The sequence below is a fragment of the Rhinatrema bivittatum genome, chromosome 6, assembly GCF_901001135.1.
Source record: "Rhinatrema bivittatum chromosome 6, aRhiBiv1.1, whole genome shotgun sequence".
Classification (NCBI taxonomy): domain Eukaryota; kingdom Metazoa; phylum Chordata; class Amphibia; order Gymnophiona; family Rhinatrematidae; genus Rhinatrema; species Rhinatrema bivittatum.
In genome coordinates this window covers 238,330,580-238,348,761 of record NC_042620.1, presented here as the reverse complement: position 1 = coordinate 238,348,761, position 18,182 = coordinate 238,330,580, and the positions used below count along the sequence as shown (strand labels likewise).

The following is an 18,182-nucleotide window of genomic DNA, read 5'->3' as shown; positions in this document are numbered from 1 at the left end:
AATACAACCATGAGCTTGGAAGTAATCTTCCTTTTTGAAATAAAAACACATCGGTTTCTTAAATTGTTCAACGTTTTCCTTGCCAGAAATGCTGAACACTTAAGGTTTATGATCTGATGTGAATTTCTTTTGACTATAAGGACCTTCATTTTCAATTTTTATTTTATTTTGCCTGGGAATTTCAATGTTATAACCAAAAATGACTTTAACACACAAGAATAACATCAATGGAAAAGTCATTTTCCCCCATTTTCATTTTTGTTACATTGAAATTCCCAGGCAAAATAAAAACTGAAAATGAAGGAACCCTAACTATGCTTAAAACACTTGTTTGCTACAAAATAGGGGATGAAAACGAGGCCTTTGGCTTGAATATTTGTGCTAGCTAGGTGAACTTTGTGTTAAATTTCTTTAGCTGATGTTAATCCTTTTTTTTTTTTTTTTAATGCTTTTTCAACATGAGTTGGAAAAGCGCTTACACAGCGATTTAAATTGCTTTGTCTATCCGGAAGCATGATAATATTCCTTCAGAGTAGGCGGCTCAGGATCAGATTTGGGCGAAGGCCAACACTGGGCCTGGAATTTAGCCTATTGAAAATGATTTTGTCATCAAAGAAATCCCCACCAGGTGTCAAATCTTTTTGTGACCCCTGGCATCAGCCAGTCATGTACGTTCTCTGCTGATCTATCTTTGTAGGGGGAGCTTGGCAAAAGGTGCATGGAAATCTAAACATGAAGATATTATTTGCAAAGAAGTAAATTAAAGTAACATTGCCTTCTAGAAACATCCAGAAATGTGGTAGTTTTGTTAGTCTCATCCCTATGATAGTATTGCATTTCTTTCCTCTGACTCTTTTCTCTCTTTCTCTCTCTTTTTTTTTTTTAAATTTTTTAAATTTTGGAGCAAGTTCAGATGAGGCCTGACATTGCTTGGATAACTTTGCCAGAGAGGGTAGAGAAACATGGTGTATCTCACTCAAGTCAAGGCTGACAGAGGATAGCCACAGCTGTTTAAACAGACATGACCAGTGTAGTTTCAAGACTATATTCCCACCATCAGTGGATGCCCTCTAAAGAGGTGCTTTAGCAAACCTGACTCAAAATGCCTACTGTGGCCCAGTACTATATGGGAATGAATTATGCTAGAAACCTACATATATCTGAAAATCAATATTTCTGTTGCAGTTTATTTTTCTAAAAACAGGCCATACCTCTTTGTCCTGCAGACCAGTCCATACCAATGGGATTTTACTGCTGGCTAGCAGGTGGAGGCAGAGAACTTATCACGTTTTCTTACTTTCCCTTTCTCTGTATCTTCTGGGATAGCTAGGTGGACCTTCTCTGCTTCCAGGCTAGTGGTAGGCTACAAACCCCCTCCCCAAAAACCCTGCAAAACTGGGTTTTATGTTAGCCTTTTTTTTTCCTTCTTGGTTTCTTCCTTGTTGGTGACCTGTCTGATTGTTTGAAGCCGGTTAAAAGCTACAGCTGCTTGGGGGAAAAAAAAGGAGGGGGGGGATCAAAAAGAGAGAGCCACAGACTACATAGGGGGCAGTTCCTCAATAGGGAAGACTCTCGCTCAACGGGCGTGAGGGATAGTCCAAGGAGATACAATTCTCTCCCTTCAGCGACCTCCCTCTCTCCACACAATGGCTGAGCGAGGCCGGAAGTGTGCAGGTTTTGGAGGAAAGAGACAAAGCTTGATAGTGGGCTTGTTCAGCCCCGTTGTGATGCTCCAGAGGTCCAGGAAGTTCAAATACACTGGGGAAGCACAGAAGTGAATGGATCACTGCTACAGAAGCAGCATAAGGGGTGAGTCTAAGCAGTGCGAGCAGAGGGCTCAACATGGGGGAAGCTGTTGGCGAGCGCAGGGAATGCGGTTGCTTGACGAGAAAGAGTGAGCCCTTGAACCACAGCGCAACCTTAGGGTGAGGCTCCACGATAGACACCATGGGAGGCGAACAAATTCAGGCACGAGCAGGGCTTGGTCTCTGGAGTGGCTCTCTGGCCACTCGATAGCCATTTCAGAACTGCCGCATGGGAACAGCGTGTGCGTCAGGACAGACGAAGGCTGAGGACAGGACATGGCATGACGAGGAACTGAGACTTGAAACAGCTTGGGACGAGGACTCTGGAGACTTGGAACTTGAGTCGTAGACTCTGGGTGATGAAGAACATGGATGAAGGCTCAGGTTCAGGAAAGAGTTCAGCTTCCCGGGGCACTGCACCTCAGAGTGCCCTACACGGCCCCCTGTGGGCTGGTCACAGACCACACTGTCCCGCTGTGCACCCTACACAACTGGCCATAGGTTGGTCGTGGACGACGCGGGGAGCAGGACAGGCTCAGGACTGAGATTCGGACAAGGACAAGAGTCGGAACAAGGCTTGGATGAGGAACATGAAGATCCGCTGGCTGGACAAGCTTCACGAGCCCGGAACTAGAAACATGACTATAAACTCGAGAATTGACTTGAAACTTGGAAATTTAAAAACAAGGATGGACTCCGAAGGCTTGATCCTGCGAAGACGAACTTGGAAACAGGCCCTGTGCCAGGAAGCACCCTACATAGCCCCACGTGGGCTGGTCTCGGACCATGGCGCTGGCATGCCTGGAGGAAGGATAAGGGAGAATCCAGAAGGCTGACCTTGGAACGAAGACTGGAACATCAGGAACTTGATTGAAGATTCAGCCGAGGCAAAGATTCAGAAGACTTGGATGATGAATCGACGAGAGACCAGGAACATGGAACAAGCAACATGAAGGAGCTCCAACAGGGAACAAGGGAACCAGAAATATGGAACAAGAAGACCAGGAACATCCATTGAAGACCATCAAGACAGGAGAAGACCACGGAAGACCTTGAAGGAAGACACACCATGGATGACCATGAACATTCCTTGCGAAGGCCCCGAGGAACTGGCAGAGATCCCTTTTATAGGGCTGAAGGAATGAAGAGGTGGAAAGGTCATCAACAAGGGCCGCATGGCTTTTCCCGTAGTTGGCCCTTTAAATCCAGAAGAGAGGCGCATGCATTCACCTATGCCAGAGCGGCAGCATTGATGGCATCCCTGCCGCGGAGATGGCTGGAAGCAAAAGCGGCAATATCAGCACTCAGTCACAAAGATAGTGTCGGGGCCGGCGGCACCCGGCCGCAAGGATGAACAGCAGCGTCTCCCCAGCCGCAAGGAAAGAAACGCTGGCGGCACATGGGTCGTGAAGATAACATTGGTGGCGGTGTCTGGGCCATGAGGAGCTGGTGGTGGTAGCGGCGGCCCTGCTGCGAGGGAAGCAGCATCGGCGGCACCCGGGCTGCAAGGACAAGCAGCAGTGGCTCCCCAGCTGTAAGGAAGGAAGGAAATGCTGGCTGGCGTCGGAACAGCAGCATGGCATCAGGCTGGTGAGAGGTCAGAGGCCACTTGCAGGCATGTCCCGCAGTGGCGTCGCATCAGAAGCAGTTGAAGCTCTGGCAGGCCCGAGCAATGTGGCAATTACTTCCGCAGGCCAGGGGCAGTTGGAACTAGAGGAAGACTCAGAATTTTCAACTGAGTTTATCCAATTGATACATGAAGCCTATAAAAGGATGAAAAACAAGCTGGTAGGGCAGGAAGAGAGTCCTGGATTATTGCTAGAGATCCTGGGGCAAAAGGCACCAGGAGCAAAGAGGCCCAGAATAAGGAAGGACTCCCTGACCGACCTCCCCGATAGATTCAGATAATGAGCCAGGAGATGGAGGCCCTCTGGGAGACTCTGAATTGGTGGGGGAGGGGAACGATGCCATGATGAAACTATTTAGAAGAGAGGAATTATGCTCCTTTATTGCAAAAGTCATGTAAGCCCTGAGTCTGCAAGTAGTAGTAAAGGAAGGGGAGAAGGACTCGCAGGTGGATCCTATTCTCCAAAGCATCAGAAGGACACCCAAAGCGTTCCCATTCAATCCAGCCATCAGAGAGTTGAGAAGGGCTGAATGGGAGATACAGACAGTTATAAGGGCAAGGTGGGTGATGGGCACACTGTACCTGCTGCAGCAGGCAAAAGTGGACAGACTTTTTAAAGTGCTGAAATTAGATGTGCCAGTAGTGGCGGTCACAATGATCCCGGTAGAAGGCGGCACAGCCCTCAGGGATGCGCAAGACAGGAAAATAGAGGCTCTGTTTAAAAAAAAAAATCTGAGATTGCAAGTTTTTCCTTACAAGCCACGGTGTTTGGAGGATTTGTGACTAAAACATTAGTGAAGTGGATACAGCAGCACAGGGAGACAGCACTAGATCCACTTGAAGTAGTGTAATTGGAAATAATAAGGTTGAAATCAAGTTCAGCATTTTTGGCAGACACACATGACTTAATCAGAACATCAGCCAAACAGGTTGCAGCAGCAGTGGTGGCAAGCAGATTCCTGTGGCTGAGACAATGGGTGGTGGACACAGTCTCAAAAACCAAATTGAGCGGACTGCCATTTAAATGGTGTCTGCTCTTTGGAGAGGAGTTGGATATCCTGATGAAAGGCTGCTGTAGGAGCTGGGTAGAGCAACCGGGAGGTATTTGAGATTCAAGGCAAAGGAAACGAGGCTCTATAGGCTGGGCAGGGCACAGAGCAGCCAGGGAGTCAAGCCCCAGCTAAGGCAGTCATTTCTTGGGGCTCCAGGACAAAGCCTCAGAAGCTCGGGGATTTTAGAAGCACCAAATGATGGTTTGGGGGCCCATACCTCAATTCCCTCATGGGTGGTCGCTGTCATTCTTTTTTGAGCAGTGGGTCCGGATAGTCAAAAACAGATGGGATTATTCAACAGGGCTATGCCCTGAAATTGGTTGTCCTGGTATCCAGTGTTTTTTCTGTTGTCTCCCTGCATATCTAAAGTGAAAGAAAGGGCCATTAGGGAGACCTAAGACTGGCTTTTGACTTTGGAAGCAATAATGTCTTAGGAGAAAAGGCCCTCTATTTCTTGGTTCCCAAGAAAGAAGGACTATTCTGCTCAGTGCTGGATTTAAAGAGGGTGAGCAAGTTGCACAGAGTATCTCTGTTCAGAATGGAAACCTTGATGTCAGTGATGGCAGCAGTCTGGAAGGAGACATTTTTCATGTCCCTGGACTTACTCGAAGCCTATCTTCATGTCGTAAACAGAGGTGCCCATTGGAACCTTTTAAGATTTGTGATTCTAGGAAACAACTTTCAATTTAAGGCCCTTCCTTTTGGGTTGGCCAGAGGACCTCAAACCTTTACAAAGGTGCTGGTGATGGTGGCAGCCTCCTTGAAAAAGGAGGGCATTCCAGTCCATCTGTACTTGATCAGGGAGACATTAAAGGAAGAGTGTGAGAGATTTACTCAGAGTAAGATTTCGCCTAGATTGGGATGGGTGATGAACAATGCCAAAAGCTATTTGTATCCATCCCAAATCTTGGTGTATCTGTGGGTTCTGCCTGATTACCAATCAAGGGAGAGTTTTTGTAATGCAAAAGAGTGTTGAGAAGCTGACAGCACAGGTGAGTAAGCTGGCAGTGAACAAGGGACCAAGAGCAAAAGAACACCTACAGGTATTGGACTCAGTAGCAGCAACAATAGAGATAATCCCCTGGGCAAGGACATATATGCATCCACTAAAGAGAGAATTAATCTCCAGCTGGAAACCCAACAGCCAAAAATATGAGGAGAGGATCAGACTACCATCTCAAGCCAATGCTAGCCTCCTGTGGTGGCTGAGGCGAGTGCAGTCTGCTCAAGGGAGTGAGCCTGGTTCCGCCTACAGGGACCATTTTGGTGGCAGACATCAGCCAGACAGGTTGGGGAGCCCATTGCAAAGGGCAGTTGGTGCAGGGCGGTTGGACAGAGGAAGAGGAGTCTGCTTTGTCAACCCGCCGGAATCAAGAGCAATAAGACCGGCTCTCCAGGCGTTATACCCAAGGAGGAAGTGATAAGAGTGCCTCAGAGACAGTGCAACGACAGTAGTGAACATGCAGGGAAGCACCCAGAACCCTCTATTAGAGAGGGAGGAGGCATGGCTGATGAGATGGGCAGACTGTTAAGGTTGTCAGCCAGGTGCATGTGGCCGACAAACATTTAAGCAGGTTATCTCAGCAGAGTCACTCAAGACCAAGGAGAATGGGAACTGGCAGACAAAGCATTCATGAGAATAGTAGAAAGGTGGGGGAAGTCCCTCTTGTGACAAAGTGACAAATTTCTTCAGCAAAAGTCCTGACGAGAACTCAAGTGTCACAGCCTGGCATGCTGGATGGACGCGGGAAATCTCTCAGCAGAAGCAGTACAGGGCTATACAGCAGAGAAGGGCAGGGTCTTCTGTCTGGCCGGCCTCCTCCACCTTGGGTTGAGCCCACAGATTCTGGCGACTGGCAGAGTTCTCTGGCCAGGTGCATGGCAGACTATGGTCAGGGCAGGCAGTGTTCAAGCAAGGTCAGTGTCTAGACCAGCGATGTCTGGTGTGTCGTGGCTCCTGGTGTCCCACTCCCCAGGGGCAGATTGGTCTATAAGGGGTTTGGTCATCCCCTGGTGGGCCGATGCAGTTGGTTGTGGAGGGACGCTGTGTGCCGTCGCCGGAGACCAGGCCGACGGCAGCTGAAGAGTGGAGTGGGCCGAACAATGAGAAGAGGCTCCACGTGAGAGAGGAAACGTGCTTGTGTGTGTGTGAGTGGCAGCTTTGTGTGTGTGGTACAATGGGAGCAAGAGCATTTGTTTGTGATTGAAAGAGAGAGTGGTCGGAGGTGATTTGTTTCTGTGAGAGAGAGAGAGACTCCTCAGGAAGATGACATGTGTGTGAGAGACAGACTGGAGGTGATTTGTGTGTGTGTGTGTGTGTGAGACTGGTTGTGGACCCTAAGGAAGAGGACCGTGAGGACATAGCAGCAGTAGCTGCTGAAGCTTCTGGTATGTGCTATTGGCCTGCAAGGGAAAGGAGTAGGAGAGTTGCTGGAGAGGATAATTAAAGGTGGCTTTTTAAGTTTATTTTTCTTGATTGACTGCCATTTCAATTATTGGGTATTATGTGATGTGTCTGTTTTGAAATGTTTTATTGACATTTGGACAATTTTAAATAATTTTTATGAGTTTTTAATTGTTGGATGTTATTCTGTTCATCAGTTGTTTTGTAACATTTATTTATATAGCTGTACAATTATTTCTGTGTGGGGATCTATATCAGCCTGGCTTATTCTGTTTTCCTAATAGGAAGTATATTAGTGTTTAGGGCCTGGTTTAATATTTGTAGTATTGCCTTTTCATAGAGAGGGTTGTGTATAAATACAATATGTTCATATTAAAAAATATGAACAGTTGTTATTGTTTGTGTGTTCCATAATGCAGGTGTAACTTTGTGCAGATTAATTTGTGTGCATTATTGCGGATCCTGGGAGTGTGTTAGATGCTATATTTCTTTTTCCATTTCTCCAGGTTTGAACTGCATGCAGAGTGGCTTTTTTAGGTTTCCATTCCAGTTTGTCTCATATTTATAATTTGTGGTCTTTCTGTACTTGGTGAAGGTCGGCTTTGTGTGTGTGACCGCGGAGAGGTATTTTACTAGCATGTAGGCATATCAATTTTATTTGTTGTGTTTTCTCAATAGGACATGCAATGGTGATAAATTACTGTCTTTTCATAAGAAGGGCTATTGCGCCTGGTAGCAGAGGAAGTTTGTTTTGCTTTTACTGAGATGTCACCAGAACCAGAATATCTAGTTTTTTTGTATGGTGAGTTGTATGAGTAATGCCCTAGTTCTGCTCTGCACCCATTGTTGGGGGTCAAGGGGGTTCCTGAGAATGCAGAGTGTATGTTTACATTTAGCCCCGTGACGGTCACACATTCAGTGTGTCACACATATGAGAACCATCTGCCAGGTGTGTCCCGGTCGAAAAAAGGTTGAGAATCACTGGTCTAGAAAGAGGTCAAGGCAGGCTGAGAACAGCAAAGCAAGGCCAGAAGTCAGTCCATGGGAGGCTGACTAGGAGGCAAGGCAAAGCAGTACAGGGAAAATGAAGTTGGGTGGAGAGGCATGGCTGGGCAGAGCAGGAGCATGGAGAGACAAGTCAGGAACAGGTATAAAACATGGGAAAGAATATTTATTCTTTACTTTAAAGTAAAACATATGGGAAAGAATAAGGTAAAATAAGGACTAAACTAGAACAGGCTTATAAGACAGGGCACAGACAAGCTAGATAGGCCACCAGGAGGCCTGGGCAAGAGAAGGAACACAGAGACAGGATAAACCATTGGGAGGCCTAGGCAAGGCACGGAAAGGCAGGTCACCGTGAAACCTAGACAGGGAACAGGAGGGACACTGGGAGGCCCACAGGGAACAGGAGGGCTACTGGGAACCAGACAATCAGGCAAGGAACAAAGGAACAACCGAACAAGACAAGAAGGTCAAAAACAGGCAATGCTGGGTACACAGACAAGACAAGGGATTATACAGATAGGCTAGGCCACTGGAAGATCTAGACCCACAGGCAAAAAGGGCCATCTGGAGACCCAAAGAAGCAGAAGGACCACAGGAAGACTCGGAAGAGGACAGGAACACATGAACAGAGCAAAGTATACACAAAACAGGCAAACAGGAACCAATATTAAAGCAAGACAAAGCAAGGTGAGCAACAGACAAGGAGGGTCACTGAGAGGCCCAGACAAGGAACTAAGGAAAGAACAGGGACAAGACAAGTCCAAAGAAGAAGGCCTAAATAGTCCACAGTGGAAACAAAGGCCACACAGAAACAAGAACAAGTGCAATGTTGGCCAGAGCAATGAGTCAGTTTGACTCAATGATGAGGCACTGAGCAGTGTGAGGGAGGTACTTATAGGTCTGGCCTTGCTGCGTCATGCATCCTTCAAGGCGGCGGCTAGATCAAGTCTGAGCTTGGCCTAGTGAGAGCTCCTGCTGGTGGGGGCGGGTTGCAGCTTAGCGAAATCAAGGGGATGGATGCGCTGATTCAGACCTGGCCAGAAGACCAGCTAATACATGTCTCTTCTTGGTCACTGATAGCAAGGACATTGAGGAGGATAGTGGACCATGGAGGATGAGTCATCCTGGTAGTACCAGACTGGCCCAAAAGGTCTTAGTATGCAGACCTGGTGAGGCTAGCCAAGGACAGGTCCTTTAAAGCTGGGAATAACCAGGGGCCTGCTCAAGCAGGGTCCAGTATTGATATGAAACCCAGGTTGATATTGTCTTACAGCCTGGCTCTTGAGAGGAAGACATTTAGTGAACTCCACATTGCTGAAGTCCAGACAATGCTCCACATTCCTGGCATATGGCAGAATATGGAAGATATTTGAGAGAGTGCAGGAGAAAGGGGGCTTTTGGTAAATGAAACACAGGTAAAGGATATTCTGCAACTTCTGCAGGATGGCTTAGAAAGGGACTGGCCGTGAACTTTTTGGAGGTGCGGGCAGCAGCGCTGACATATTAGGGGGGGGGGGGGGAGCGAATGGAAGGATGTTTGGTAGGCTCACATTCAGACATTGCACATTTTTTAAGAGCTGTAAAGCATGTGTGCCTGCCTAAGAGGCAAGTAGGACCTACATAGAATCTAAACATGGTACTAAGAGTCTTATCAAAGGCCTTTTTTGAACTCTTGAAATGGGTGATGATCAAGGATTTCACAATAAAGATGGTCTTCCTGGTAGCAATCTGCTCAGCCAGAATGAGCTCAGAGATGCAGACCTGGTCATATAGGGTCTCCTTGACATTTCATAAGGATAGAATAACAATGCGCCCAGTACTGTCTGTTTTACCGAAGGTGGTGTCAGAGTTTCAGGGCAATCAAGAGATTGTGTAGAACTGGGGGAGTTCTGTGCTACTGCAGAGCGCAGAATTTGCTCAGAATTGCCATTTTCTCTGCAGAATTGCCATTTTCTCTGCAGAAAATAGCAGAGGAGACCCCGGCATGCTGCAATCGGAGCGCACGAAGATGAAGGCCCCCGTGTGCCGCAAACGGAGTATGCTCTGCTTGCAGTGAAGATGAAGGCCCCGGTGAGAGTGAATGTGTGTGTGTGAGAGAGGGGAGGATGTGTGGGGGAGGGGAGGGTGTGAGAGAGAGAGAGCAGGGGGGTGAGCAGGAGTGTGTGTGTGTGAGAGAGAGGGGGGGATGCTTGAGTGTGGGTGCCAGAGAGAGAGAGAGAGAGCCTATATGAGGAGATTGTGAAGGAGTGTGCATGTGTGTGAGAAATTGGGAGCTTGTGTATGAAAAAGGGATCCTGTGTATGTGAGGGTGTGTAAAGGGATTGTGTATGTTTGAGACAGAGCCTGTGTGAAGGGGTGCATGAGAGAGAGACATAGGTGGCCTATGTGAAGAGTATACTGCGCTATGTTAGCTTTTTATTTGTTTTATTTTGTTTTATTTTGTCTAGTTTATTTATTGTGTATGTTTGGTTGTAAACCGTTTTGATTAATTCTTTGAATTGTAAAAGCGGTATATAAACATTTTTAAATAAATAAATAAATGTATGTGTGAGAGAGAAAGGGAGCTTGTGTGGGTGTGTATGCAAGAGTGAGGGAGCCTGTATGAGGGTGTATGTATGTGTACTAGAGAGAGGGAGCATGTGTGTGAGAGAGGGAGGGACAGAGGGAGCCTGTGTGAGGGGCAGTACGGAGAATGGGGTCAAACTCTGGGACTGGCGATATAGTGGAAGGAGTTGAGCCTATACTGGCAGGTGGAGTTGGGGCCTGAGAGGGCAAAGTGGCCAGGGGAGTAGGGAGAGTGAGGGGAAGGGACACTCTTACAGTGAATTTCTAGGGAAATTCTGCACAAAATATTTAATAACTTTTTTCTGTACTAATTTAAAATGTAATTGCTTAAAGACTGTCATGTAAATAGTGTTATTTTGACTAATATAACGTTTGCAGAATTTTGCAGAATTTTAAGTTTTTTGTGAGCAGAATTTTAAATTTTTTTGCACAGAATTCCCCCAAGAGTAATTGAGCTGCTAGCCTTTGGGAGGGCAGAAAGTGGCGAGAAAGACGGCAAACTCCACTTTCTGGATGTCATAGTGCCTTCGGTGCACGTGATCCCTTGGCATGGTGCTCTCTGTGCACGCAGTACCTCGGGGACCTCTGTGCATTCGATGCCTCGGTGCCCTTGGTGCACTCGATGTCAAGGTGCCTTCAGGGCACTTGATCCCTCAGCACAGTGCCCTCTGTGCACTCAATGCCTTGGTGCCCTTGTGACTATCGATGCCTTGATACCCTTGCTGCACTCAGTGTTGTGGTGATCACGCTACCATCGATGCTGCTGTGCTCTCGATGCCCATCGACACCCTTGATCCATCGAGGTGTGCGCATGGCCGCCATAGGGGCTGGCGAGGTTGAAGCGTGACCCATTAGGTCGTCAAGGTGCATGACCTCTGTACCAACCTGACCTCTGTGCCATTGTGATGCAGTGCTGCCCCAATACCATCGAGGTGTGGGGCCACTGGAGAGGCCTTCAGACCACCGATGCCTCTCATTACTGCCTCGACTACATCAAGCCCCACCAACCAGGCACCGGATTCTCCATTGAGCGCCCTTGTCGCCCCTGTGGCAATCAACTGCTGGGACTTTCTGAAGCCCCAGCATGGCCCTTCAGCCCTCGGGGGGCAGGGGTTCTTGACTTCTTATGGTTCGAGTGCAGAGGTTGCCATCTACTCGAGCACCCTGGTACACTGGTGCATCTCTATGCAGTGGCCCAGCGCCCTCGGGGCTTTTGGGTAGAGTCCACTCCAGAGCACTGGGAAGCTCAGAGCTGTTCTTTCATCTGATGATCCCAGTGTTGGGGGCCGCGACAAGATGTGCACACTATGTATATTAATGGGCGCTAGCGAGGATCTTGTCAGTTGTAATGCTTGCAAGGCCATAGAGTTCGCAGCATCGACACCACCAGATGAATTGGTGAGCCAAGGAAAATTGCTGTCTGCACTGGCGGTCGTCTGGTCCTTTAGATATCAATGACCTGTCAGGGGGCTGTAGAAACCTCTCCCTGCAGATGCCCATGGCTTCTTTGGTCCATACCTTCGGGCATTGGGATCCCCAGGCGGTCGACGTCTGTGGGCACCTGTGGCACCATGAATGGCGCTATTTACCGGCAAACTGCTTATAGATCGCAGGACATGTCTGCAATCCTCCATAAGCACCTGCGCTCGCCAAGGACTTCACTATAGTCGTTCCCTGTGGGACTCGCAGGTGAGCCGGTTCTGCCGCAGTTTCGATGGCCTGCCTCCCAGAGCGTTTTTAGATACTGAAGGAGGCAACGCCATAGACCGCCACCCTCCACCATGCCTTACCCAGAGCGCTAATGGTGCTTGGGTCAGATAAGGCATCTGTTCCAAGGACCTTGGTTGCTGGCAGGCGGCATTCTCCCTGACTGTGCAGTCCTCAGCCACATTAGAGTTCTGCCATCTTTCGGCATGGTCTCAGCCTCTGTATCAGTTTGTACCGCGTAGTGCTGAAGAGCACTGGCGGGGAAGGTGTCATGACCATGTGCTTGGTCATGGGGTGGCATGTAGCCACCGACTCGGGCAGGTGGTTCTCTGTCCTTGCTGGGGCATGGGATTTCACCCACAAGCATGACGCTCAAGATCTTGGGTGTGCTTCCTTCCATGGATGGGTATCCACTGCATGAGTCCACCCAGCATGCTTTTGCAGCAGAGGGCTTCCAGTTGTCCTCTGTCGCCTGGGCATTGGGATGTGTGTTGTGGATTGTTCCCTCCATGCGGTCATAACAGGTTGTGTTCTGCCGCCGCAGGACTGGCCTAGGCCTGCATTCCTGGTTGGATCCTGAGGTGAGTGGACATCGTGAGAGTGACTCCAGCATCCTCTCTTTTCTCAGCAGAGGAGTATGTCTTTCACCCTCTACCATGTTCTTGTGGAACAGTCCCTGGGGCTCTGTCCCTGATAAATGTTTTTTCTCTGATTTGGATCCCTGATCCTCTGAATTGGCGCGTCTCCTTGGAGGCCAGGGCTGGGGAGCAGCATCGTGGTCATTGGACCGACGTCAGCTGGGGGGCCCCTCTGGGGATTGCAGTAGTGACATCCCCTATCCATGGCTGGCTGCCAGTGATTGTTCCTCAACTTTCCTTTGGGGGGTTGCTAGGTCTTTTGGGATCGGGTGGTCCTGATCCTGCAGCTTCCCTCTCCCCTCTGGAAGGGGAGATTTGACTGGGTTCCAGGGCAACCCTTTCGGGTTCCCGTCTAGATGCCCGATTGTGCACCCCTTTGAGGGGTGTCCCTCATTTTCCATTCCCGGTCAAGGGGTGGTACTGCTCTGACTGGCACCAGCTCTGAAAATAGTCAAGAATAGCACTCTCCCTTGGGTGGTCTTAAGATGCAGCAGGTCTGTACACGAGGGAGCCTGTCCAGTGTTGCTCCCTGGTGACTCTCCAGGTTTCCCCCTGTTTAGGAGTCACTTTGGATTCTGCTGGACTTGGTGGGCAGTCATTCTTGCCTGCGGAACCCTCCTTTGTGAGGAGAGTTTGTCCATCAGTTGGGCGATCATGCCTTTCACCCTTTTGCCATGTCCATGGCTGAGCGAGTTTGGGGCCAAGTACCCTGCAACAGAGGCACTGCCCTTTGCTTACAGTAGCGTGCAAGCTGTTCTTCTCTCCCCCCCCCCCCCCCCCTTCAGGATCACCCTGTCTGCGGACAGAAGAAACCTGGGTCATGCAATGTTGTCCATTGCTGGGCCACGTGCTCCCTTGGAAGGGGAAGTTTCTCCCCTGGAGCAATTGCTCTCAGTTTCCGCTGTTTCAAGAAGACTGAGGGCTTCATATCCGTGGGTTACTCTGCTAATTTCGGCAGTGAGTTGTTTGCTTGTGGTTGGTAGACAACCGAATGACTTGTGCTTGCCCCGGCAGACCACCAGTTTGCCTCCTTGTGATCTTCGCTCCTTGCGACTTCCAGTTGGATTGGGGAGGGGAGATAAAGCTAAGGCGCCCATGGTATATCTCTGTATACATGCAGGGAAGGATACACTTCATTTTTCCACTTATTTTCGCCATTCTCTGGTGAATACTGCCTTAGTTTTTCTTATTCTCTAGGTTGCCCAAAGGGCCTTCCTGTTCCCCTTGCGATCCTGTGATACAATAGATGAACCTGTTCTGACAGGTGCTATTGAGTGAGCTTCAGGCCTATCTCATCTCCCTGCTCAGGAGTTATGGGCTACAGGTCTGTTTTGGGGATTCTGTCTCATCCCCTGAAACCCTTGACACTATCCTGCGTGATCAGCTAGGTCTGATGCTTCGGCACGCAGTGTTGTTCCAGGCCCTGCCATGGTTTGCTGCTTGTTCTTTCAAGCGTGGCATAGGTTTCTTCTGCCCATTCGGCCTACCAGCCATACCTGGGCACTCTTCTCCAGACCTATGACTGTCAATGGTTGACAGTCTATTCTGGAGGGCTTTCGGACCCCAGTTTGTTTTTCGGTTGGTTTTTTTAACATTGGAAGGAAACTGTGCGGTTTTTGTCCTAGAGTCTCTCTTGTTTACATTTCTGGGTCCTTCCTGTATCCAAGAGGATCTATATCCACTATTTTTGTCAGAAACCCTGCTTCTGTTTGCACTCGCATCACTCCCCTACCTCAGGCATCCCTACTGTGGATGAGGATTTGTCTGTTTTTTTTTTCTTGGCTTTCTTTGTAGAACCCAACTCTTCTCCATCCTGGTGGGTCGGATGCCTCTGTGTGGTTTACCGCTTTGTCCTGCTCTGACAGCCTGGAGCTAGGGATTCACCCATGTGTGAGAACTACCATCCTGCTTGTCCTAGGAGGAGAAAGCAGAGTTGCTTACCTAAAACAAATGTTCTCCTAGGACAGCAGGATGTTAGTCCTCCTGAAACCCTCCTGCCTCCCCTGGGAGTTGGTTTCTATGTTACAAGACTGAAGAGGAACCCCGTGTGGTATAGGGCATGCTGGACATGTTCAGTGTGCCTAGTCAAAGTTCCAGAAAGTTTGACATAAGTTTTCTGCATCAGGGTTCCATCTAATGATGGTCACCCATGTGTGAGGACTACCTTTCTGCTGTCCTTGGAGAACACCTGTTGCAGGTAAGCAACTCTTCTTTATCCAACATGGAAGATCTTGTGTTTTCCCCATCCACCACCACCATCAGGAACTGTGAATGCTGTCTCCATCGCAACCCTATCACAGGGAGCAGAATACCCGAGCTGTGGTTGAACATTTTGAACCACTGGGCTGGCCCAAACTCAAATCTTTTGAAACAAACTAAAGTACTATTAATGGCAATTAAAATGTATTTTATAATCTTGGTTTGCAATTTTGATTGTATTAGAAAGCACTTTAGTATTTTTTTCTTCCTTCTTCCTGCTGCTTTTTAAAGAGAAAACATTCTAGTACCTTGAGACTAAAATGTCTGGAGAGACTTGGGACCTGTTGCACATTTACATAATAATTATATGTGCTGTTATCAAGAAATTTCAAGCCACATATCTGCACTGGAGCAGGAGAAAATGCTTAATATCCAGAAAAATATCCAGTTAATTAGGAACGCCGGTATATACAAATTAAAAATAAATAAATAAAAATCTTTGCTCTTGAAACCTTGCCAATTGAACCCCAAAGGTGCCAGGCAAGAAATGTAAATTTGTTAATGGCTTTGCAGAAATTATTTGGTTCGGATCTTGAGTCAATGTGGCTCTATGGTGACTGAGTGCTGAGTGTTTTTTTGGGGTTTGTTTTTTTTTCAAAATTGTGTCTGTTGTTGAACTTTTGATGCTGTGAGAACGTTACCATTTTGTTCTAAATACCTAATTGTGCTTTCAGAACTTGCTCTTGTACTGGAAATAAGAGTGCCTGGTGGAAAGCTGCTGCTTTCACTGTGAAAACCTGCTGACAATACTGTAATTTAGTTTGAATTTCAAAGTCAAATTTAACATCCTTTCTCAGTTGGAACTCCTCTTAAAAATGTTCTTCAGTGAAAAGGCAAAGGAAATTACTTGAACCATGGGTGTGAGGACAGCTGAATTAGACCAAACACAGCTTTTGATCTTAAAAAGTTTATTTTAAATCTTTTTAATGTCCATTTACAAGGCAGAAATTCTGCACTGTGCTTTTAAAGCAGGCATGTTTGAAACTCTCTACTTAATTTGCTTTGCGTTGTGTTGAGAATGTTTGTTTCGCATTTGGGTCAGAGGTAATCCTAGAAGATTAAAGGAGATTCTCATGTAGATGCTTCAGAAGATTAGTCTCTGGCATTTAAGGAAAGGGTCAATAGTAGAGCATTTAAAAAAAACAACAAAAAAAAAAAACATTTACTGCTTGACTTTTTTTCCCAGTTGCTGCTTTTCCCTTGCAGTCTATATAATCTACAAGCTTTGTTATTGTACCCCTCTCTTTTAGATCTTACCTGCTCATTTTTTTATCCCTTTCAGCTGGCTGATGATGAACAGGGTTATGACCTAGACTTGTTTTGCATACCTAAACATTATGCAAAAGATTTGGAGAAAGTCTACATTCCTCATGGGCTTATCATGGACAGGTCAGTGTGATGTTAAACAAGATAGTTATTAGTGTATTTTACTGACACTTTTCCAGCACGGTATACCATGATACTAGAAATGTGATGTTTTGCAGAACAGCATAATAGTAAAAATGAGACTCATAAAATGTTTAAAATCTATCCTCATGTGTAAGGTGGTATTTAGTATTCCAGGTGTGTTTTGAAATAATTAACGAGTGGCAAACTGGTTAAGAAGTGATTTGACTTGCGTATGAGCACTGACTCCAGGAATGAGTGTAGGTATGAACGGTGTGTCTGAGTTGAGGCACGTCGAGGCCTCTCTGTTAAAGCCCCGGTCCATATGCACAGTTGGCTGGGAAAGAGGATAATGAGAATAACTTGTTTTTTCCTAGCATGTAGACAGATGGACTTAGGACCAGTGGGTTTATGCTCCCCTGCCAGCAGATGGAGACAGAGCAAGCTGACGTCACAGAATATATATCCCTGCAGTGACCCCAGCCTGCCAGTATTCTCCACCTCCAACAGATGGTGGATGTGCCATCTCCCTATGGGGATTGCTTCAAACCTTTTGGAAGGAGAAATCTGAAATTCTAAATTAAGGAAAAGAGAGCCCCGCTCCCCTGCGGTGATACCTAAAGGTCCCTCCCCCAGTTGAGAATTCCTGAGGTGATTTCCATGGTCCTTCAGAGGTGTGACTTGGCCCGGTAGCTGGATTTCCTGGCGTGGACCTAGCTGCTAGTTCAGCTGAAAGGCAGCAGGTGCAGGAGGCTGAGCCCAGCAGTAATTGCAGATGCCCTCTCTCCCCGTAGCCGGAGACAGTCTCTGTACTCAGCCGGTAAACGCTGAGCTCAGGTAAGGTTTAAAATAAACCAAAAGGGAAGTTTTACCTTTGAATCAGAGACAGAGGGGTTTCAGGATTTCCTCCAGTCTCCATGCTTGGCGCGCCATACTGACATTCGTTCCCACTCCCTTTGGTGTTGTGGAACTGGGCAGCCTGGCAGGTTGAGTGGCTCCCGGTGGGATAGGCCCTGTACTTAGGCTTTTTTCTTGCATGCCACGTGGTAAGTCATGGTGGCATTATTCATGCGCTCCTTTGTGTGCTCTGCTGCCCTTTACCATCTGTGTGTGCAGTGCGTCGGCACATTTTTACATGCACAAATTTTAAATTGTTCATTCGCTTAGCTTGGAGCACAATTTGTGCGTGCACTTTGCTGCACTTCCTTCTATAGGCGCTTATTTTTTGTATGCATTCCCCTTTTGAGCATGAGCCATTCAGATGCATGTATATCACCGCGATGGCGCCAGTAAGCAAGAAGACTAAGCATCTTCGTATTTTTGTTGTCTGTCATATTAGGGCTTCTCAGCCTGACTTGGCTTCTAACCTGTTTCAGCGCTGCTCAGACGCTCAAGGAGAATTGTCTTCCTCGGATTTTGCTAAGCCTGGCTCCTCCCATTCTGATGATGGGTTAGTCACAGCCTTGACTGGGGGGATGCCAGACCTTGGTTCTCCCTTGACTGGCTCCTCCGCAGGTGAGGGTGGTTCTGTGGGACCAGTTCCTCCTGGGCTTGGTCTGATTCTGGCTGCTTTTTCTTGGGTGGAATTTTTTCAAGGCTTACAAGCTTTTCTTAAGGCGCAGTTCTCCACTTCCCCTATTCCTGTCTGGTCTGACCCTCAGCCGGTGCCTCCTCCCTCTTCCAGTCCTATGCTTAAGCACAGAATCTCGCCTTGGCTCCCTGCAGGAGTTC

At 47.7% G+C, this 18,182-nt stretch overlaps 1 protein-coding gene across 1 annotated transcript in view; it reads left to right on the top strand.

Moving 5' to 3' along the window:
* Positions 1-18,182, top strand: part of HPRT1 (hypoxanthine phosphoribosyltransferase 1) — a 112,297-nt gene that overhangs the window by 19,063 nt on the left and 75,052 nt on the right. Inside the window, exon 2 of the mRNA XM_029606660.1 lies at positions 16,348-16,454. Coding sequence (XP_029462520.1) covers positions 16,348-16,454 — 107 coding nt within the window. The remainder of the gene's footprint in view (positions 1-16,347; positions 16,455-18,182) is intronic.